We start from the raw sequence: 22,398 nt of genomic DNA, 5'->3' as shown, positions 1-22,398 counted from the left end.
TACGTGAAGACCTAACCTCCAGTGCCTCAGAATGAACCACATTTGGAGAGAAATCCTTTAAACGTGTGAGTTAGTTAAAGTGAAGCCATCAAGGTGGGTCCTCATCCCATCTGACTGGTGTCCTTATAAGAAAAGGAAATTGGGACCCAAAGGCACACCAGGATGTGTGCACACAGAGGAAAGACCACATGAGGACAGAGCAAGAAGGTGGCCATCTACAGGCCAAGGGGAGAGGCCTCAGCGGGAAACCCAAACTGTGGACACCAACTGTGGACGCCTTGATCTTAGACTTCCAGCCTCTGGAACTGTGGGAAAAAATGAACGTGTGTTGTTGAAACCTCCAGTCTGTGGTACAGGTTATGGCAGCCCTAGCGAACTCATGTATCCCCCAAATGTATCTCGAGACCATGGGTGTGAGGATATTGCACACTCAACTCCATGTGTGAGACCTGCACACACAACACTCCCGGGCTTGAATTTCCAGGAGAAGTGGGGCCACATTGAAGTGGAGACAAGAGGTGGATGGAGAAGAAGTTCCGATACAAGCCCTGAGCATATGGGAAGTAAGCAAAAATGATGCTTCCGAGGGAGTTCACATTTCAGTGTAAAAGCCAAAGAGGCACAAGCAGCATTAGGATAACACATAGAGGGAAAATCCCTTCAAATATCAATTCCACAGACTGCCTTCACTGACCCCACGGACAGGTTGTCTCCCATAATTCCCTGGGCTTCTCCTTCATGACACCTGCTATAATTATTGTTTAATTAATTAAAATTAAAGTGATCTGCTAGACAATAAGCATGTGAGGGTGGAGACTGTGTCTTGACTTGTGCAGCATCTTGTTCACCACCACTTGGCACATCCTTGTGGAACAAATGAATGAACACTTACAGCAACCACTAGCAAAGATGATACTAAAAGAGCTTAATTAAACTCATGAATGACTTACTGAACAAATAAGTCAATGATGTGAACCAATGATTGAGCACTGACTGGATGTTTTATTTCAAATTCATCTTAAATTTTTTCTAAATTCAGTTCCATTTGGATTTCATGACAGTGATCACTCAAGAGATTTTTCCTCTGGAGTAATTTGGTAATTGCTCTTTTCTCCTGGGCCCTTCAGTTTTAGGTAAAGTTCACATGCCTTGTGAATTATTTGGCATATGCAAAAGAATGCTTCATATGTATATGCATTCATTCAGTTCAATTCAGTTCAGTTGCTCAAGCATGTCTGACTCTGCTACCCCATGGACTGCAGCATGCCAGGCTTCCCTGTCCATCACCAACTCCCAGAGCTTACTCAAACTCATGTCCATCAACTCAGTGATGCCATCCAATCATCTCATCCTCTGTCACCCCCTTCTCCTGCCTTCAATCTTTCCCAGCATCAGGGTCTTTTCCAATGAGTCAGTTCTTTGCATCAGGTGACCAAAGCTTTGGAGTTTCAGCTTCAGCATCAGTCCTTCCAATGAATATGCATTCCTATGTACACACATATACATACACGTACATTCCACACATCACCACTGATTTCATGTTTGGTTCAACCTAAGACTCTGATGATCATGTATAAAACCTCACAGGGACAGAATCCCTGTCCACACATCCCCACCCCAGTCCAATCTGAAAGACTCATGTACTCAATACGCAACAAAGTTCATAGATGAGACCTCTGGTTGTCTTTCACTTTGGGGTAACATGGGGTTATTTTTAGTTCCAAGTCATGAAAAAATGCAGGTTCCACAATTTAGAGGCTTCACATCCTTGACTGAGGATCACATTTTTATTCAGGCTGGACCTCTTGTCTTAGCACCAGTCTCCAAACCTTTGCCAGGTCTGGGAGTACTGGGAGGGGAGATTTCTAAGGACCAAGAATTCATTACATAGCTCTTAAAGAGAAACTGTAACTCTTCCCAGGTTTTTGTGAACTAGTTCAAATACTACAACTGTCTTTATTGGAAAATCTAAAATATTTTGTCTGGAAAAATCAGCAATTCAGGTATAAAAAACCCAACAGGGAATGCCCAATTTTACTTCAGTATTTCCATTGTAGTCAGTTTCCACTTCTGGCTAAAGGTTTGAATTCCCCATCTGGGAAGCACCTAAAGGCCCAGGTGGCACGGAGGAAGATGCTCCATCTTTATCTTCTTCCCTTCTTTGGTTGGCGTCTGGGTGCCACGATAATTATCAGGCCTTTGGATTATCTTCTTGAAATGATTGCCTGAATCTCAGGTCTGGGTTTGATACAAGAGAAGAGATGTTAGCACAGATGCACACTGGCCCATATCTCCACTGGAAAGACCAAAGTGGCTTTCAAGATCCCACAGCTTCTCAGGCTTTCCCTGCTTCCTCCTTCTAAGTTTCTTCAACTTTGCCCCTTGAATTCCCACCATCGGAGGTATCAGAAATGCTATTCCAAAAAGATGAGTGGGTTTATTTGTTTGTCCATTTCCTCCCCAATATTCATTCCTGTTCTGGCATCAGTCACAGGTTTTCTTTGGAAAACTACCTTTATCCATTCTCTCAGTCCCTGTGGTCTCTATGTTGTACTGCCTATACCTAAAGATGAGGCCTGTGACTCAGATCTGGCCAATGAAGTCATCACAGTATCTTGATCACAGCAACTGATTCATGGATGAGTATATCACCCATTCAGATCAAATGAAACATAAAGAGAATTCTGGGTCTCCTGACCACTAGACTTGAATCTGCAAAGATACAAGAAGCTAATAAAGTTGTCTTGTAATATCAAGAGATCATTTGAGAAAGGAAATAACATGGAGAACTGAACAGAAGGAAACCAGGTCTTGTGACATCCTGTGAGTCCGTGCTTCTGGCTATGCCTAAGGCAAGAAGTATTCTCAAGTTTTTGCTGAAGCCAGTTTGGGTCAGTTCTTACAACTGGATGACTTAATCTAGAAGTAGTTTTGACCCTCTGTCTTGGGATCTATCATCTGGATGAATCAGACCTTCATCAGTGCCAGTCAGGTACTCACCTCGAGGAGCATCATGTTGCCTGACACGCTGAGGGCCCCATTGCTAAAAAAGAAGAAAACAAGAAATCTCATCACTAGAAAATTGTGTTGACCTCAGATCCTGCTGCATAGGTGATAAGACTTGCGAGCCCCACCATTTTAAAATTAAGAGGTGACAGATTAAGGTCAAGATTCAGTCACAAAAATATCAAACATGTTCTATTTTCTATGGACAGTGATTCCATTCATTTAATCTTTCATTTCACAGATATTTACTGAACATTTACAACACACTGGGTAATATATTAGGACCTGTGGCTGCAAAGGTATATTCATGGTCCCTGCGGTGATAGAATTTTGAGCTGGGCCTCTAAGTCCCTTACCCGTATTGTGCTGGTGGTATTAATTTGCACAGACAATAAACAACCTGGCAGTCTCTTTGGACAAGATCATAACTTCCAAAAGTAGTAGCATTTGAATTAACATGGGTTTACTGTTTATCCACATTTTCTAGGATACCAGTGAAGTCAGTGCAGGCTTTGGTACTAGAGCAGGGTTCTAGGGATCTCTCAAACCCTTTTGGTAAGAATAAAATTTGCGAAACCTTTTTAAGAGCATGATATGGCAATATCTATTAACATTATCATGCATATGCCTGAGGCAGATAAAACACTCACGTACAAAAACTATAACAAAAAAGTTTCATTACACGTTGTCTTTAGTATTAAAAAAAAAAAACTGGGAGCAACCCAAATGTCCAAGTATGTACAAACTGAAAGAATGTTTGAGATACAGTATTAAGCAGGGAGAGGGGAAGTTATGTATAAAATATAGCCCATTTTTGTAATAAATAAATAAACAAGAATGTTAGTAGATGTATGGATGCATGCAGATGCCTGGGGGAAAGATCTGGAAGACTATACACTGAAGCATTAACCTAGTGGGGTGAAGTTTCAAGGCATTTTTCATCCCAGTGGGACACTTCTGTATGGCTGGGTAATAGGAAGATGTATGCAAGCTCCAGGAGGGAAGGGCCTTACTGTGTTGCCACGATATTACCATGATATTACATTACCTAGAACATGGCCAGGCATAGAATATGGTGAATGCATACTGTATTTTTAAATAAAAGTAAAGAAATGTTAAAACACAGAAAGTGAAGGGCCCAGATGTGATTCTAGCTCCTGATGCACTTTTCACAGGAGGGCACATCCGTGTCACAGGGATCCCAAGGCAGCCTGCAGCCTCACCTCCAAATCTCTTCTTTCCAGCGTAAATAAGGTGGGGTTTGCTCTCTTTTCCATACCTTGCAGCTTGATCAACTTATCTATCAGGAACATTTTGTCTTTGCCCTCCTGCCAAGAAGGAAAACAAAAACAAAAATATGGAGAATGGATGATGGTGTGGGGTTGAGAAGCAAATGGTGGAAATGTTGATTTTTAGGCAGGTAGGGTCCTGGACGGGCTTCCCTGGGAGCTCAGCTGGTAAAGAATCTGCCTGCAGTGCAGGAGACCCCAGTTCAATCTTGGGAAGATTCCCTGGAGCAGGGATAGGCTACCCACTCCAGTGTTCTTGGGCTTCCCCGGTGGCTCAAACGGTAAAGAATCCACCTGCAATGTGGGAGACCTGGGTTCGATCCCTAGGTTGGGAAGATCCCCTGGAGGAGGACACGGCAACCCACTCCAGGATTCTTGCCTAGAGAAGCCACATGGACAGGGGAGCCTGGCGGGCTACAGTCCATGGGGTCACAAAGAGTCAGACATGACTGAGCATCTAAGCACAGCACACAGCACAGGGTCCTGGACCCTGTGGAGGCTGGAGACTGCTGCCATGTTTACTATTGATGAGAGAAAAGAAATATCTCACAGCAAAACCAAATTAACCCCCATAGCCTTCCTAAACTGTAATATTCTCCTCTAAAGCAATTATCCTAGCAGGCTGAGTAGTAGCTTTCTCTAGTCTGCCGCGAGAAGCAACCTACACACCATTGTCAGACGGCCCAGGACAAACGGTTTATAGTATCCCTCCTCTTGGCATGCCCTTTGCCCTGGAGCACTCTCTGGGCACCCAGCATTGCCTGGGTCTGCCCTGTCCTTCCACTGAGAATGTCAAAGCTTATAGCTCTGCAGTGAAGAATATCAAATATATTTTATTTGTCAAAGTTATCTGTGTTAGGGCATCCCTGGTGGCTCAGTGATAAAGAATCCACCTGCCAATGCAGCAAACGCAGGTTCGATCCTCGACCCGGGAATATCCCACGTGCCATGGAGCAACTAGGCCCATGCACCACAACTATTGCGCCTGTGCTCTAGAGCCTGGTGAGAGAGTCAGTTCCTAGGCAGGTTGATAAGAAGTCCAGCGGTCCCCAAGGAGAGAGGGGTCTGGAATTCTCAAGGAGGAAGAAAGGACAAACTTTTTTTCCTCCACATTCCTTAGGATTATATAACAATAATGTATCCTGCTTGAGGATGGTCTCTGGAAAAAACCTTGCTAATCCTGTTTTCTTAAAATGTCAATTATGGGAGTGGGACCAGATTTGGATACGACTGAGCGTCTTCACTTTCACTTTTCACTTTCATGCATTGGAGAAGGAAATGGCAACCCACTCCAGTGTTCTCGCCTGGAGAATCCCAGGGATGGGGGAGCCTCGTGGGCTGCCGTCTATGGGGTCGCACAGAGTCGGACACAACTGAAGCAACTTAGCAGCAGCAGCAGCAGCAGCTAGTAAGGTCTTTACAACCTCCATTCTTTTGATTCACTGTAATAAGTAATTAAAAATATATATAACTCCATTGCTAACATTAGCGAGGGGGCACTCTTTCTGCCCCCTTCTGATGTCTATGTCAGAAGCTTTCTCTATCCCTTTTATACTTGAATAAAACTTTATTACACAAAAGGTCTGAGTGATAAAGCCTCATCTCTGGCCCCAGATTGAATTCTCCTCCAGAGGCCAAGAATCCTGGCATCTTTCATGGTTCAGCAACAGCCTTTCACTGGGAGTCACAAAAAGAGAACCCACCGCAATGAGAAGCCCGTACACAGCAGCAAGAGGGTAGCCCCTGCTCCGGGCAACTAGAGAAAATCCCACACATCAGTGAAGACCCAGCACAGCCAAAAATAAATAAATATATTAAAAAAATTTTTTAAGTTATCTGTGTTAACGAAGTAGACCCTGACAAATAATTCCTGAATTGGGAAAGAGAACAAAGGAATGGGGTATGCCTTCCCCAGGGAGGGGAATCACTTTCCTATGAGTCTATTACAGATAAGAGAGTGCTGAGATGAGCTAGCACTCACCTCATGGTCTGTCCAGTCTAGGTCAATCCCATTTTCCATGCCCTTGTTTCTTCCTAAACTTTCACCCACTCATTTTAGCATCCACCCGTGGATCTTGCTTGCAACAATTATTACTGTGATATTTGGTTTATAATGGCCTTCTATTTCCCTGATTCTTTCTATATTTAGTAATTGAATTCTTCTGTAAGAAAGAGCTGTCCATGGTAATTGGTACTTTTAACAAGTTCCCCAGCTGTCTTGGATGTGGCCAACTTGTTTGAAAATCTCTGGTCTGTAGCAACTGTTTTCTTACTCAAGTGTGAATTAGAATTACCTGGAGAGATTGCAAGACTACAAACTCATAGGCTTTGCCCAACAGAATTTTGACTCAGGAGGCAAAGTTGCACTGTAGCTGAGAGCATAAACTTAGGAGCTGCCTGATTCAAATCCCACTATTACTAGCCCTGTGACTTTGGGAAGGTTGCTTCACTCTATAAGCATCCATTTCCTTAATTTAAAAATAGAGGTTAAAGAAATGAATGTGCTATAAAGTGAGTAGTAAAAATTAAATAAGAATCTTTGTTCATCACTTAGCACAATGCCAGGCATCAATCAGTGCTCAACAAAATGTTATCTGTTGCCTCTATTGCTTGGAGGAAGGAAGGGTAATAAGAATTTGCAATTTTAACAAGGAACCAGGAGTTTTGAAAGGACTGTTCCTGAGCCTATTCCCAGTCTCTTTGAGTTCTTTTAGAGACAGCAACCCCATCTTTGTGGTCCACATTCCGGGCAAGACTCCCAGGCAGGCAGATCTGCATGATGTCTATGGTGCCTTCCTGAAATGATGTCATCCCAGTAACTCCTGAGTTTACCTGACACTACTCTTACAACAGAAAGCTTTAACATCAAATCCCTCCCACATTGAAATCATCATAAGACTTGCCCCAAACATTCAATGTTGCATCAGAAAACTATGGGTAATGCTTCTGGGGATAGGTGGGAAAGAGCTTAGCTAACTAACCCATCAAAAATACTAAGATCATGGCATCTGGTTCCCATCACTTCATGGCAAATAGAAGGTGAAAAAGTTGAAACAGTGACAGATTTCATTTTCTTGGGCTCCAAAATGACCGTGGATGTTGGGTGCATCCATGAAATTAAAAGACGCTTGCTTCTTGGGAGGAAAGGAACGACAAATCTAGCATGTGTGCAGGCTCAGTTGTGACTGACTCTGTGATCCATGAACCATATCCCACCAGGCTCCTCTGTCCATGGGATTCTCCAGGCAAGATCACTGGAGTGGGTTTCCATGCCCTCCTCCAGGGGATCTTCCTGACCCAGGGATCAAACCTCAATCTCTTATGTCTCTCCTGTATTGGCAGGCAGGTTCTTTACCACTAGAGCCACCTGAGAAGCCCCATGACAAACTTAGACAGCATATTAAAGAGCAGATACATCATTTTGCCAACAAAGGTCCATACAGTCAAAGCCATGGTTTTTCCACTAGTCATGTATGGATGTGAGAGTTGGACCATGAAGAAGGCTGAGCCCCTAAGAATTGATGCTTTCAAATTGTGGTGTTGGAGAAGACCCTTGAGAGTCCCTTGGACCACAAGTCTTCTTGCAAACCAGCCAGTCCTAAAGGAAAATCAACCCTGAATATTCATTGGAAGGACTGATGCTGAAGTTTAAGCTCCAATACTTTGGCCACCTGATATGAAGAGCCAACTCATTGGAAAAGACCCTGATGCTGGGAAAGATTGAAGACAAAAGGAGAAGAGAGCAGCAGAGGATGAGATGGTTAGATAGCATCAGTGAGTCAATAGACAAGAATTTGAGCAAACTTCAGGAGATAGTGAAAGACAGGGAAGCCTAGTATGCTGCAGTTCATGGGGTTGCCAGGAGTGGGACACAACTTAGCGACTGGCCAACATCAACAACTAACCAATACTCTTTCTTTACAACATGAAATGTGCCAACTCAAGTAATCTGAAGCCCCAAAGATTCAAGCAGATAGACTCCTATAGTGTCCTGCTTCTTCCTCATATTTTCAGACATAAGTGCTCACAGTTACATTGGTATTTAGAAGAAAAGGGAACTAGCCCAGTAGCAATGACCATCTCTCCGTGTCCAGACTTTGATCTCTAAATACCATTTGATCAGGACTCCTTGAAGAAATGCCTAATTTCTATTCTGGGACAGGAAATGAACAAGATGAGTCCAGACCATCTTATCTTTCCAGAGAACAAGGAAGCAACCCAAGACTCCTGGGATCATGTCAAAAGAACTGAGGAGCTAATTCAAAAGGATTTCTTCTAGCAAAGGATGAGACTATTTTAAGCATAAACAAATGGTTACAATTGAAAGATGCCAACACATACTTAAATCTATTAATTCATAATAACTTCTCATTGGCCATATTTGGAGGTTCTAGGTTTAGTGAGTTGAATAGTGTCTTCCTTTTAAAAGATATGTTTAAGTTATTCTTATTCAAACCCCACCACCTGTGAATATAGTTTTATTGGAAATAGAGTCTTTGCAGATGTAATTAAATTAAAGTTTTTTTTTTTTTTTTTTTAAATGAGATCATCGTGGATGAGGATGAACCTTAAATTCAGTGAGAAGTTCTTAGGCGAGAAGGAGAAACAGACAAAGAGAGAAAGAGACCCTGTGAAGATGAAGGCAGAGATGGGAGTTATGAAGTTATGCCAAGAAACGCAAAGGTTAGTCAGCAGCCACCAGAAAAAATGAGAGAGGTAGGGAGGAGACTCTTGCTCTGAGCTTCGGAAGGAAGCAACCCTGCTGACAACTTGGCTTTGGACTTCCGGCCTCCAGAACTGTGAAGCAATACATCTCTGTTGTTTTAAGCTGCCACATTTATGGTACTTGCTTTGCAGCCCTAGCAAACAAATACACTGGAGGACTGAATCATCATTTGGAAAACAGGTAAATAAAGGGAGTCATGTATTTAACCTCATCTTTCCTCTCCTGAAGGTATTTGAAGGTGCTCTAACAGTTGATGAGTAAAAATTCTTCTTTTATAGAAGAATTCCAGCTAATAAATGCAGAATAAATTCTAGAATTAGAGTACCACTATTTTGCAATCCCTAATGAAATAAATGGACAATGAATAAAAAGGCATGTGGGCATGCTGAGTCACTTCAGTCGTGTCTGACTCTTTGCAACCCTATGGACTATACTCATCAAAGGCTGCTAAATCCATTAGCTGAAAGACTGCTGGGAAGCTTTATGATGGATAGGTTAGCTGACCAAGCATGGACCCACTGATTGTTCTTAAGATACAAAAAAGAAGACGATCAGACATTTTATGTTATGAGATAATCCCATGAGAAATATTGACTTAAAGCCAGAATTATTCTGGCTAAAAAATTTAATCTGGACTTAATCAGGTCTTTGAATTTCACCATTCATTTACAGGAAATAAAAAAAAAAAAACCTATTAAACACCACTGCAGAGTTGAAACTCAGATATATCCAGAATGAGGGAACTACTGCAGGACAAATGACCTGGTTTCTTCAACAATAAGTGGCAAGAGAAGAAGGAGGTGTGAACAGTTAGAGATTGAAAGAAACGGTAAAGACACATCAACCAAATGCAACATGTGACACTTTTCCAGATTTTTTACTTGAGTAATCCTGCTGTAAAAAGACATTAACTGGACAGCTGGGGAAATCTGGCCTTTGACTGACTATAAGATGATAGTAAGGTATTATTAATTTTTTTAGGTGTGATGATTGGTACTGTGGTTATGTTTTTTAAAAGAATATGAAAGAGTCTATAGATAAAATGATATAAAGGCCAGGATTTGCTTGAAAATAACCCAGAGATTTACAGCAAAGGGACAGTGTAGAGGACATAAGAGTGCACAAATGTTGATGGTGGTCAGGGCTGGGTGGTGGGAAGGTTCATTCTACTATACTCTAGATTGGATGATGTTTGAAAATTTTCATTACAGAATGTTAAAGGTGGGGAGGGTAAAAAAGGGGTCCAATGGGACTTACATTAATGATCTGTTCATGGAGTAGTCTTATCATAATCTTCCTTCCCTCTGTGATCTGCCAGTAAAGGTAAGTGATGATTCTGGAAGAGAAGAAAAGAAAGAATGGCAGACGCTCTCTCCAATGCTTTGCAGGCTCCTAATTTCAATTGGGTACATAGGAATGCGTATATTTGCGTACAGATGGATGTTGGCCCAGCCAGTGTTCCTGCAAAGTTGTATCTGGGTGACTTAGAGGTTAACTTCATTATAGCAATAGTCCTCAGGATTCTACACATAAATCACCTGAGAAGTGGAGAAAAGACTCCTGCCGTGGCCCCTCCTCAGATCAATTAATTGAGCTTTTTTGAGCACGAGGGCAGGCATCAGTATCTTTTCTTCTTTTTATAGCTTTGTTGAGGCATGGTTGACATACTACAAAATGTACTCATTTTGAGTGTAATTCAATGAGTTTTAGTTACTTCATATAGTTATGCAAATTTTACCCCAATCTAGTTTTACTTTAATTTTTTAAATTGAGATAGAATTGATATACAACATTGAGTACGCTTAAGGTGTTGATTTGACACCTTTATATATTGCAATATGATTACTATCATGGTGTTAGCTAACACTCCCTCATGTCACATGATTATTATTTCTTTTTCTGTGCTGAAAACATTTAACAGTATTTTTATTATTATTTATTTATTTGGGGGCTTCCCTGGTGGCTCAGTGGTAAAGAATCTGCTGGTCAAGCAGGAGACCTGGTTCAATCCCTGGATCCAGACAATCGCCTGGGGAAGGAAATTGCAACCCACTCCAGTATTCTTGCCTGGGAAATCCCATGGACGGAGAAGCCTCATGGGCTACCGTCCCCTGGGTCACAAAAGAGTCAGACACAACTTAGGGACCAAACAACAAACAACAACACATTTATTTATTTTTGGCTGCGTTAGGTCTTGGTTGCGGCACAAGGCTTTCTCTCTAGTTGCGGTGCACAAGCTTCTCATTGCAACGGCTTCTCTTGTTGCAGAGTACGAATCTCAGTAGTTGTGGTACACAGGCTTAGTTGCCCCAAGGCATTTGGAATCTTCCCAGACCAGGGATCAAAGCTGTGTCTCCTGAATTAGCAGGCAGATTCCCAACCATTGGACCACCAGGGAAGTCCTTAACAGTATTTTTAACTTATTTTATTTATTTATTTTTTGGCCTCTTGGCTTGTGGGATTTCAGTTCTCAGAGCTGGGACTGAACCTGGGCACAGCAGTGAAAACCCAAAATCCCTACCACTAGGCTACCAGGGAACTCCCGAGCAGTATTTTTTCAGTGTATATGCTTCTAATGTGTAGCCAGAGTTTGGGAATATGGACAGTGCTATTCAAACTTCCGTGTGATATAGACTTACTGGGATTTTGTTAAAAAGCAGATGCAATAGGTCAGGGTAGGGCTGAGAGTTTGCATTTCTCACAAGCTCCCCAGGGAATTAGAAGTTTGGAAGAGCAAGACAGAAGAACTTCCGGTTTTAAGTAAGGAGGCCAAAGGCAAACCAGTGTTGGGAGGGAGAGCATGACCAAGAGCTAGGAGACCCAGATTCCAGCCTCCTCTACAATAAATAGACTCTACAGCATGGGAACTATCCCTGTCTCTGCAAGTCTTAGCACTTCCACCTGTAAAATCCAGGGGTCACTCAACAATTGGCATCAGCTGGCTCCACTAGGCTGTGCTGTTGAGTTGTGTCTCTGTGTGAGGACGGACAAGCTCAGCCATCAGAATTTGGCTTCTAAAGAGGAGCTGCTGCTGCTGCTAAGTCACTTCAGTCGTGTCCAACTCTGTGCGACCCCATAGACGGCAGCCCACCAGGCTCCCCCGTCCCTGGGATTCTCCAGGCAAGAACACTGGAGTGGGTTGCCATTTCCTTCTCCAATGCATGAAAGTGAGAAGTGAAAGTGAAGTCGCTTAGTCGTGTCCGACTCTTAGCGAGCCCATGGACTGCAGCCTACCAGGCTCCTCCGTCCATGGGATTTTCCAGGCAAGAGTACTGGAGTGGGGTGCCATTGCCTTCTCGGTCTAAAGAGGAGCAGCCGTCAGCAGACCTACTGTTCCTGCAGGAAAAGGAGTCCAGTCTTGGCAGATCTTCCGCTTTTTCATAAGAAGTTAGAAATCATTTTAAAGTTTGAAAATGAAAGTACACTAACCCATATATCAATAATGCCCAATCCACTTTAAGATAGTCACAACCTCAAAAAGAATCACATAGTAATTTCCCTAAGCATTCTCACACCCAGTTTTTTTCTTTTTGTTTTCATGTTAAATCTTAAGAGGGAGCAGAGCAGGTGTTCCTTTATTCATAAACAGACCCCCCAAAAAGGACAAGATATTAAATAACTCCTAGAAAAATTCAAGAGCAGAGTTGGGATGACGCAGAACACTGAGCCGTGCTGCAGTCTTCGCCTTCCCACCGAACACCCGCCCCTCCCAAGCCTAGCCGCCCGCATGCTGAGTTGAGTTGGTATTTCCCCCTCTAGTCTTCCGAAGAACCCCACTTACAAGACAATGAGGGTGAGGATGAAGAAGAAGTGCACGCTCCCGATGAGGTTCTTGTAGATCCAAACAACCCACAGGTAGCTGGGCGTTTGATTCAGGGTGTTGATCCACCTGTAGATGGACTCAATGAAGAAGGACAGACCTCGAAACGGACCACAGTCAGCTGAAGGTTTCAATCTGATAAAACAAGGGACAGGGAAACATCTCTAGCGCCAGACTCAGGTATAGTTTTTCTAGACTAGCCCAGTCCTTTCTGGGCTCTTAACCTGGAACCAGTGATCCTTGCCTGCTCCATCCATATCCCCTTCCAAAGGAAACCCTTTCACTCACAGGCCCAGCTGGTGTGTTTTGTACTCATGACCTGTATTCTGAGGACCAGCTTTTGGACAGCAGGATCACTTGATCCAACTGATCTAATCCAACTTGGATCCAACTTGATCCAATCCAAAGACCAGGTTGTGACCTTAGCTGTGTCCTGGCACAAAGAAATGAACTGGGGCGATAGGACTCTCTTCCTTAGGAACTTGAACTAGGAAATACAAAGAGGGGAGGCTGTAATCTAGGGAAGCTAGAGCTGTAATAATGGCCACATGAAGTCAGTTGTGAACAAGCAGAAACTAGAAGGCACCAAGAACTGAATAGGAAGAGAGAAAAGAGCCAACGCGGTGAGACAACTGAGAACATCTTGCAACTGAGGAGCCTGCCCTGAAGCTGCCAAGTTCCAGTTCTGCAAGTATTCTAAAAAGTCAACTTCCTTGTGCATTCATTTGCTCATTCATTTGCTCATTCATTTGACAAAGGCCCACTGAACTTGTAACTGAGGCAGGAGATAGATGGGCTCCAGACCAGACATTTACAACTAGCCTCCTGTTTATATTTCTCGAGGCAAGACATAGATGGGCTCCAGGTGAGACATTTACACTCAGCCTTCTGTTTACACATCCAGGTAGAAATAACCACAGGAACAGGGTAAATAGCTGGACTTTGTCTCCAGTGGACACTTGAGAGAACAGTAATGGTAAGGGCTGGAAAAGAAAATGGCAACCCAACTCCAGTACTCTCACCTGGAGAATCCCCATGGACAGAGAAGCCTGGCGGGCTACAGTCCGTGGGATCCCAAAAGAGTCGGACACGACTGAAGTGACAGCACACCCGCAATGGCAGAGGGAGAGAGGAGCTGAGTCTTGCCCAGATAAAAGATAAAGAGACCACATTTTCTCATTCTTGAGGTCAAGAAGACCTCCCCAACTACACATCTGTAGAAGGCTCCTTGGGGTTAAAAAGGAGGGGGCACCACCCTATAATAGGTGATGCCAAGCCTCCCACACACCTCTGTGCTAGAATCCATCTTGGCTAAAAGGTGAGCATGCATGTTGGAGAAAGTTTCCAGGGCAGGTATTTTGTGGAAAAACAAGATATTGGCCAAAGGTAAACAAAGACCCAGAAAAAATGCCCTAGATAAATGATTTATCCTCTTTACTGGAGGAAGCTCACACCCTTTCTCTCCATGTGTGTATCTCTGTCTTGCCTTTGTCTTAAATTAAAAAAAATTGTTTCTCTGTGTGCTCACCCACTTACTGTACTGCATCTCTAATAATAAACTTTGTACAGTTTTTTTTTTTGTAGGGGAAAAAAACTGTAGTTTTACAGTTTTTGCCTCCTTAAAACACTCTTGCTTTCAAGCATGGTAAGAGCCAGGGAAATTTTTCTTCTAGCTTCTAGCCCTTCCTGGTCTAGCAGCTAAGATTCCTGCTTTTCACCCAGGCTACCCAGGTTCAATTCCTGGGCAGGGAACTACGATCCTGCTTCAAGCCACCACTCACTGCTGTCTCCTCGAGATCAGTAGTGGGGACTGTGCTAGATACTAAGCCCTGGCGAGCCCACAGTAAACAGGACAGACATGATACCTGCCTCCCAGGTTCTAATGGGAAAGATGGTCAAGCAGTGAGGGTACAACTAAACAAAGATTCAAAGGCATTTCTGGCGTGAACTAGGAAATGAAGAAAGGAAACCACCCTGAGAGAGAAAGGGAGGAGAAGGGAATGCACAGAAGATGGGGATGGTCACGAAGGGCAGATCTTCAACACGACTTTTGAGCTGAGAGAGGAGAGGTCAAGCAAAGAGAGCAGGGAGAGCACTTCAAACAGATGACCCTGAACAGACTGAGAGACTGGGGAAGGATGGAGCCATGGGAAGTGAGGTTGCAGGGGTGAAAGGGAGCCTGACCAGATGGGGCCTTTCAGTTCATTAGAGGAAGTTCTGTTCTCTGTGCGGAGACCAGGCTTCTCCCCAGCTGGGAACGTGCAGGACCTGGAGGAAGTGAGGGGCCTGTGCCAGTCAAGATGGGGCACCTGACAGGTGGTGACCAAACTCGGATGTATTCCTCCCTTGGTGATAGCATCTGTTGGTTACCAAGGGAACTTGGGCTAAACACTGAATGAAGCATGTCTTTTTATTCTGATCTGTAACATCTGGGGCCTTACTGATGCTAGAGAGACTGCCTTTCCCAGGGCTAGCCTACAAAGCACGTCTTTCATATGCAAACCAACACCCACCCCACATCCCACCCCACCTCCTCTCTCAAGCTTTCACACTCTGGGCCATTGTTCCTCTGCCCCCACCACCAGTGCCAGGTACCAGACTACCCCAGATGGCCCCTACACCCCAGAGCCCAATGAGATTATTCACATTTGCCCCTCCTAAGCCTGCTGACCCTGCCTTGCCTTCTCCTCCCACTGAAACCACAGTAAAGACTTCTGCCCACATTTACTACTCTCTCTCTCTGCCTCTGACAGATGCCGGTGCCTCCTCCCCACGTGGCCCCCATGGTGGGACAGGTCCCCTCCTTTGGGATCTGTATTTATTGTTGCTGTTGTTCAGTGGCTCGGCCACATCCGATTCCTTGCAACCCCATGGACTGCAGCACGCCAGGCTTCCCTGTCCTTCATTATCTCCTGGAGTTTGCTCAAACTCATGTCCATTGAGTCGGTGATGCCATCCAACCATCTCATCCTCTGTCATCCCTTTCTCCTCCTGCCTTAAATCTTTCTCAGCATCAGGGTCTTTTCCAATGAGTCGGCTCTTCACATCAGGTGGCCAAAATATTGGAGCTTCTGCTTAAGCATCAGTCCTTCCAATGAATATTCAGAGTTGATTTCCTTTAGGATTGACTGGTTTGACTCTTTGCTGTGCAGTCAGTCAGTTTGGTCGCTCAGTCATGTCTAACTTTTTGCAACCCCATGGACTGCAGCACACCAGGCTTCCCTGTCCTTCACCAACTCCCAGAGCTTGCTCATACTCATATCCATCAGGTCGGTAATGCCATCCAACCATCACATCCTCTGTCGTCCCCTTCTCCTCCTGCCTTCAATCTTTCCCAGCATCAAGGTCTTTACCAATGAATCAGTTCTTCGCATCAGGTGGCCAAAGTATTGGAGATTCAGCTCCAGCATCAGTCCGTCCAATGAATATTCAGGACTGATTTCCTTTAGGATTGACTGGTTGGATCTCCTTCCAGTCCAAGGGACTCATTGTTTGCTGTCTAAACAATGGAAACAGTGAGAGACTTTATTTTTTTTTGGGGGGGGGGGCTCCATAATCACTGCAGATGATGACTGCAGCCGTGAAATTAAAAGACGCTTGCTCTTTGGAAGAAAAGCTATGACAAAACCAGACAGCATAATAAAAAGCAGAGACATTACTTTACCAACAAAGGTCCATCTAGTCAAAGCTATGGGTTTTCCAGTAGTCACGTATGAATGTAAGAACTGGACTATAAAGAAAGCTGAGTACTGAAAAATTGATGCTTTTGAACTGTGGTGTTGGAGAAGACTCTTGAGAGTCCCTTGGACAGCAAGGAGATCAAACCAGTCAATCCTAAAGGAAATCAGTCCTGAATATTCATTGGAAGGACTGAAGTTGAAGCTGAAACTCCAATACTTTGGCCACCTGATGGGAAGAACTGACTCATTGGTAAAGACCTCGATGCTGGGAAAGATTGAAGGCAGGAGGAGAAAGGGATGACAGAGGATGGTTGGATGGCATCACCGACCTGATGGACATGAGTTTGAGCAAGCTCTGAAAGTTGGTGATGGACAGGGAAGCCTCATGTGCTGCAGTCCGTGGGGTCACAAAGAGTTGGACACGACTGAGCGACTGAACTGGACTGAACTGAGGTTGGTTATAGCTCTCATCAAGAAAGTGAAAGTGAGGTTGGAGGGGTAAGAAGAAGCCTGACCAGACGGACCTTTCAGTTCATTAGAGGACGTTCTGTTCTCTGTGTGGAGACCTGGATTCTCCCCAGCTGGGAACCTGCATGACCTGGAGGAAGTGAGGGGGCTGTGCCAGTCAAGACTGGGCACCTGTCAGGTGGTGACCAAACTGGGATGTATTAATCCCTAGATCATAGCATCTGTTGGCTACCAAGGGGACTTGGTATGCAGATGACACCACCCTAATGGCAGAAAGAGAGAGGCTGTCCAAGGGACTCTCAAGAGTCTTCTCCAGGAACACAGTTCAAAATCATCAGTTCCTCAGTGTTCAGCATTCTTTATGGTCCAACTCCCACATCCATAGATGACTACTGGAAAAATCATAGCTTTGACTACATGGACTTTTGTCACAATGTAATATCTCTGCTTTTTAATTTGCTGTCTAGGTTGGTCATAGCTTTTCTTTCCAGGAGCAACTATCTTCTAATTCATGGCTGCAGTTACCAACTGCAGTGATTTTGGAGCCCAGAAAATAAAATCTGTCACTGTTTCCATTGTTTCCCCATCTATTTGCCATGAAGTGATGGGACCAGATGCCATGATCTTAGTTTTCTGAATGCTGAGTTTTAAGCCAACTTTTTCACTCTCCTCTTTCGGCTCTTTAGTTCTTCTCTTTCTGCCATAAGGGTGGTGTCATCTGCCTATCTGAAGTTATTGATATTTCTCCTGGCAATCTTGATTCCAGCTTGTGCTTCATCCAGCCCAGCGTTTCTCATGATGTACTCTGCACTGACATATCTAAAGTAGTCCAAATCATTGAAACAAAGTAGAAAGTGCTGGGAGGACAGAGGAGGGGAGAGGGAAAATTACAGAGTTCGGCAAGTATAGACTTTCAATTTCATAAGATGAAGAAGTTCCAGAAATCTGTAGCTAAACAATGTAAATATATTTAACTCTACTGAACTATACACTTTTAAATAAGATGGCTAAGATTCCAGCTTGTGATTCATCCAGTCCAGCATTTCACATGATGTACTCTGCATATAAGTTAAACAAACAAGGTAACAATATACAGCCTTGATGGACTCCTTTCCCAATTTTGAACCAGTTCATTGTTCCATGTCTGGTTCTAACTGTTGCTTCTTGACCAATTATTTTTTCAGTGGCAGTGGCCTTCTGATCTGTTGGTCTCACTATATCTGAAGAATGATAAAAACCTACATTTTAAAACACCCGCTCCTCCAAGGCTGCCATCTCCTACCTCCAGATGGTGATGGCCAGGGTGCACAGGACCCCAGTGAAGGATGGGAAGAAAAGCAGAAAGATGAAGAAAGTCATCATCTGCGAGGCCCGCCATGCTTTGCTCGGAGGCTGGAAATTCATCATCAGGCTGATCTGAAGAAAGAGATGCAGTCACCTCTCTTGTGCGGCCAGAGGAGCAGGCCAAGGGGACTCCAGCTAGACACCAGTTGCCTGATACCCTTCCCAGCACCACCACCCCCTCACCCAATTTCAACCACCACTGGGTCATATGGGACTGCAAAGCCAATTGGTTCTAACTTCAGACTGACTCACATTTTTGACGTAGAACATGATGAAAAGAGTAATCATTTGGATAAAGGGCAGCAGAGGACAGAAGAAGGTTCCAATCCTATGAGAGAGTGGGGAGGGAAGGTGCAGGGAATGGGTTAACGACGGGTGTGGGGGGAAGGGAGAGGGTGTTACAGGCTGCACTGTGTCCCTCCAAACTCATTTGTTGAAGTCGTAACCCCAATACCTCAGAATGTGTTTGGAGATAGGGCCTTGAAAGAGACAATTAAGGTAAAATGAGGTCACTCACCTCCTGTGGGCCCTAACTGACACACAGAGGGAAGAGGACATGTGAGGGTCCAGGGTGAAGGCGCCATCTACAGGCCAAGGTTGGAGCCTCAGGCGAAGTCAACCCTGCCAACACCTTGATCTGGGATTTCAAGCCTCCGGAATTGTGAGAAAATAAATTCGTGCGGTTTATTATTTAATAAATAGCCACCATTTAAAGTACCTGTGGTACTTTATTATCAAAGCGCTAGAAAACTCATACAGAGGGGGACTGCTTCCAATATGGCAAACCCGGCAAATCCCCACCATATCCAGAATCCACAGTTCTAGGAAAGAGATTCTGCAGAGAACGTTACCCACTTGGCAATTAGTTAAACCACCAGATGGCCTTCGGGCAGGCCTCGCCCAGGTGTCCCAAATGCGGGACGTGAACTCCGCCTACTCATCTGGCATTCGAGAAGGCCTGACGTCCTGCCAGGACAAGCATTAAACTGCATTGTTACAAAGGAGAAGGGCCCTCGCTCTTTAATTCTCCCCAATGCTGAGGCCAAAGGAAGAAAATATCAGCTTGGGTGCTGGTGTCTTTAAATCCTAACACTTGCCAACCTCCTTAAAAAAAAAACAAAAAAAAACAGGTAGTCTTTAGATTGAGAGCCTTGATAGCAGCATCTAGCTAGAGTTTTACTTTTTATGATGGGTTTGATTTTATTTTTCAAATGACTTGGAATTTCAAGTCAAATGACATGATTTTCCATTGATGATGATAAAGACTCATTTAAATGTATTTAAGTTTATAAAAAGCAAACAACATAAAAGAGAATATAAAGTCAAAAACAGTCCAGTGATAGACAAGCCAAACAAAACAGGAAGGCTGGTTAAGATGGTAAATTTTAGGTTATGTGTTTTGTACTACAAATTTTAAAAAAGAGCCCTTAAAAGGATGACAACAGTCATATAATAAACCTTTCTGAGTCAGTTACTCGCCAAGCATTTAATGCATGCATTTTCTCATTTAATCCTCACCAAAAGTCTATAAAGTAGGTGCTACTATTTCCCCCATTAGCAGATTAGAAAATGAAGGTTTAGCGAGAGTTTATATATAACTTGCCCAGTGGCATCCTGTTCATTGGGTAAAAGGACTTTGTAAACTGTCCAGTTGCCAGTGGCGTCTTGGCAGTAAGCAAACGTACCACCTAAGCTACATAAAGAAAAAGTCTTCACCATCCCCAAAAATAAATTCATTGACATTACTGAGTTATTTGCATATAGCCAAATCACCCAGGGCAACTTTAAAGAGTTGGGAAATAAGGTGCTTTACAGTTGTATGGCCTATTTGAGATTGAAGAGCAGATTTCTTATATCACCTGACTTAATCATCCACTAAGTCGAAGGCAGCTCTTACTATGTGCATTTGACAGATGAGGAGACTGAGGTTCAGAGTTCAGTGACCTCAATGAGTAGAAGAGCCAACCCCACAATCCAAGTTTATCCAGGTTGCCCTTCAGGTTGGGGTCCCTGCTCTGTGTCAATTCTTGGCTGAAGTCCTCATAAAGGAAGAGAACACTCTGGGACATGAATGCATGGTCCTCAGACTGGCTGAATTTGGTATCATCTGTGCAGCTTTGAAAAACAACAGGTTCTGGGCATTGCCACCAAAACTCCAAGTTCACAGTCAGGTGGGAACCACTGAGCAAACCAAGAATTTCAAAACTTACCACACCAGAGTTTGTGCATAGATGAGTTCTAACACATTTCTGGCAATATCAAACTCCTGTAAGCCAAGACTTGTGATAAGCCGCATCCCAATGATTCTGTGAAAATATGATGAGGTTAGTACACAAACCATGAACTCCCTCCTTCAAAAGATTCCCCACAATCAACAAAGGAGAACAAGCTTTCACCAGTTTGGAATAAAGTTATGATTACCCTTGCAAGTTTTCGAAAAGTTCCAAGTATGAGCATGTTTTAGAAGAAATAATTGAGGGAATCAAGGGAAAATGGAATTAACACAAAGGATTCAAATGGAGATACTGCTAAAGTGGTTCAAAAATTTCTAGAGAACATTATTTAAATTATCCCACCTACTACTTAAACAGATAACTAATTATTAATAGGTTTACTAAAATAGGTATTATTTAAATGAGATTATTTAAATTACCCTATTATCTTCTTTATACCACTTTTTGCTTTTAAATCTTTCTTTTAAACCTTTATTTTAATATAGTTTAAATCTATATTTAAACTCAGCACCTCTGAACCCAAATAAACTGAAAAATTCTCAGCTTCCAGTTACAGCTATTGAGTTAATGGTGTTTCTGTTTTCTAAATCCACAAGGAGGAAACCTAGGTCCCCATTTATTCTGAAGAAAGTTGAGACCATTTTGATTTTTTTTTCATACAGAAGAATTGCCAAAAAAAAAAAAAAAAACTGCTATAAAAGACAAAAAAATAACAACAAAACTTTCTCACCTTTATGTCCAGACTCTGGACAGAGACTGAACTAAAAGTGAGTTAGGGTAGACTGAGTGAGGAAATTTGGCATTCAACCCACTGAGGAAGGAATCAGCATTACGTCATGCCATCTTATTACTAAGGCAGCTTGTGAAATAAGTAAATGTCTATTAGGAATGAGATGCTCATAATATTATTATAAAATACATGAGTAAATAAATAAAAGAGGACCATACATGGGCCAATGATGATATTGCCCCAATCCTGCACACTTGGGGTCTAAATTAAAAATTAATTTATTAATTAAATTCAATGAAAACAATGAGATAAATCTATAGGTACAAACATGGAAAGATGACAAGGTATTCTCACTGTACCAACTCCACAGCAGTTTTGCAACTTAGCACGCAAACATGCACACACACACAGAGCAGGACATGCACAGAAAATCCGGAAGAATATACATACACTAGAAGATTAAAATGATCTATGGTGGATACGATTTCAAACGACTCCGTTTCTGTGTTTCATTTATAGAACTTTCTTTCTCAGGAGATTATAAAGGGCCACTTGAATTAAATGAACTTTGACAACAGAACTGTCAAGGTGAAATTTCAGTTACTTCAGAAGAAAACAATATTCCTAAGGACAATAGGCAGACTTAGGACAATGTACACTTAGAGTACAGAAGGGACCCATACTTCCTGCTCAGCCAATGCTATGGCTTCAGTTACAGCAGCAGGTACTAATTACTCAAGACAGACAAATATTTACCTTCTCAGGAACTCCCCCAGCAAGGAATCAGCTAAAGAGAACACAAAATCCATCAGCAGGAGCCGGTAGATTTCTTGGCCAATGAGGGTTTCCCAACACTGGAAAGCAAAGGCAAATGAGAGGTTGGGATGCGGGAGGAGGCTGTTGCCATCTGTTGCTGCCCCCCTGGTCTCATAAGAATGGAGTTGGCAGCTTAGTTTGATCGAGCCTTGGAGTGCCCAGAAAAGCAGACCCACCCTCATCAGAAATGCATCTCTAGGCTGAGTTTATTTCTGAGTGTTTATTCTCTTTCTGTGCGCCTTCTTCCTCCATTAAGGCTTGCCCTCCTCATGTACCCAGACTTTC

General features: G+C 43.2%; 1 protein-coding gene across 9 annotated transcripts in view; it reads right to left on the bottom strand.

Annotated features, from left to right (window-relative positions):
* Nucleotides 1-1,750: 1,750 nt before the first annotated feature.
* Nucleotides 1,751-22,398, bottom strand: part of TMC5 (transmembrane channel like 5) — a 79,194-nt gene continuing 58,546 nt past the window's right edge. For all 9 annotated transcript variants that reach the window (XM_070779727.1, XM_070779732.1, XM_070779730.1 and 6 more), the window contains 9 exons: nucleotides 22,054-22,151; nucleotides 20,544-20,639; nucleotides 18,586-18,661; nucleotides 18,272-18,405; nucleotides 12,803-12,976; nucleotides 10,279-10,357; nucleotides 4,230-4,334; nucleotides 3,001-3,043; nucleotides 1,751-2,238 (listed from right to left, as the gene is read on the bottom strand). In XM_070779727.1, coding sequence (XP_070635828.1) covers nucleotides 2,192-2,238; nucleotides 3,001-3,043; nucleotides 4,230-4,334; nucleotides 10,279-10,357; nucleotides 12,803-12,976; nucleotides 18,272-18,405; nucleotides 18,586-18,661; nucleotides 20,544-20,639; nucleotides 22,054-22,151 — 852 coding nt within the window. In that variant the 3' untranslated portion in view covers nucleotides 1,751-2,191. The remainder of the gene's footprint in view (nucleotides 2,239-3,000; nucleotides 3,044-4,229; nucleotides 4,335-10,278; nucleotides 10,358-12,802; nucleotides 12,977-18,271; nucleotides 18,406-18,585; nucleotides 18,662-20,543; nucleotides 20,640-22,053; nucleotides 22,152-22,398) is intronic.

This window comes from Bos indicus, chromosome 25 (assembly GCF_029378745.1).
Source record: "Bos indicus isolate NIAB-ARS_2022 breed Sahiwal x Tharparkar chromosome 25, NIAB-ARS_B.indTharparkar_mat_pri_1.0, whole genome shotgun sequence".
Lineage (NCBI taxonomy): Eukaryota > Metazoa > Chordata > Mammalia > Artiodactyla > Bovidae > Bos > Bos indicus.
Note: the sequence above shows the minus strand (reverse complement) of the source record. Positions and strands in the feature narration are given on the sequence as shown.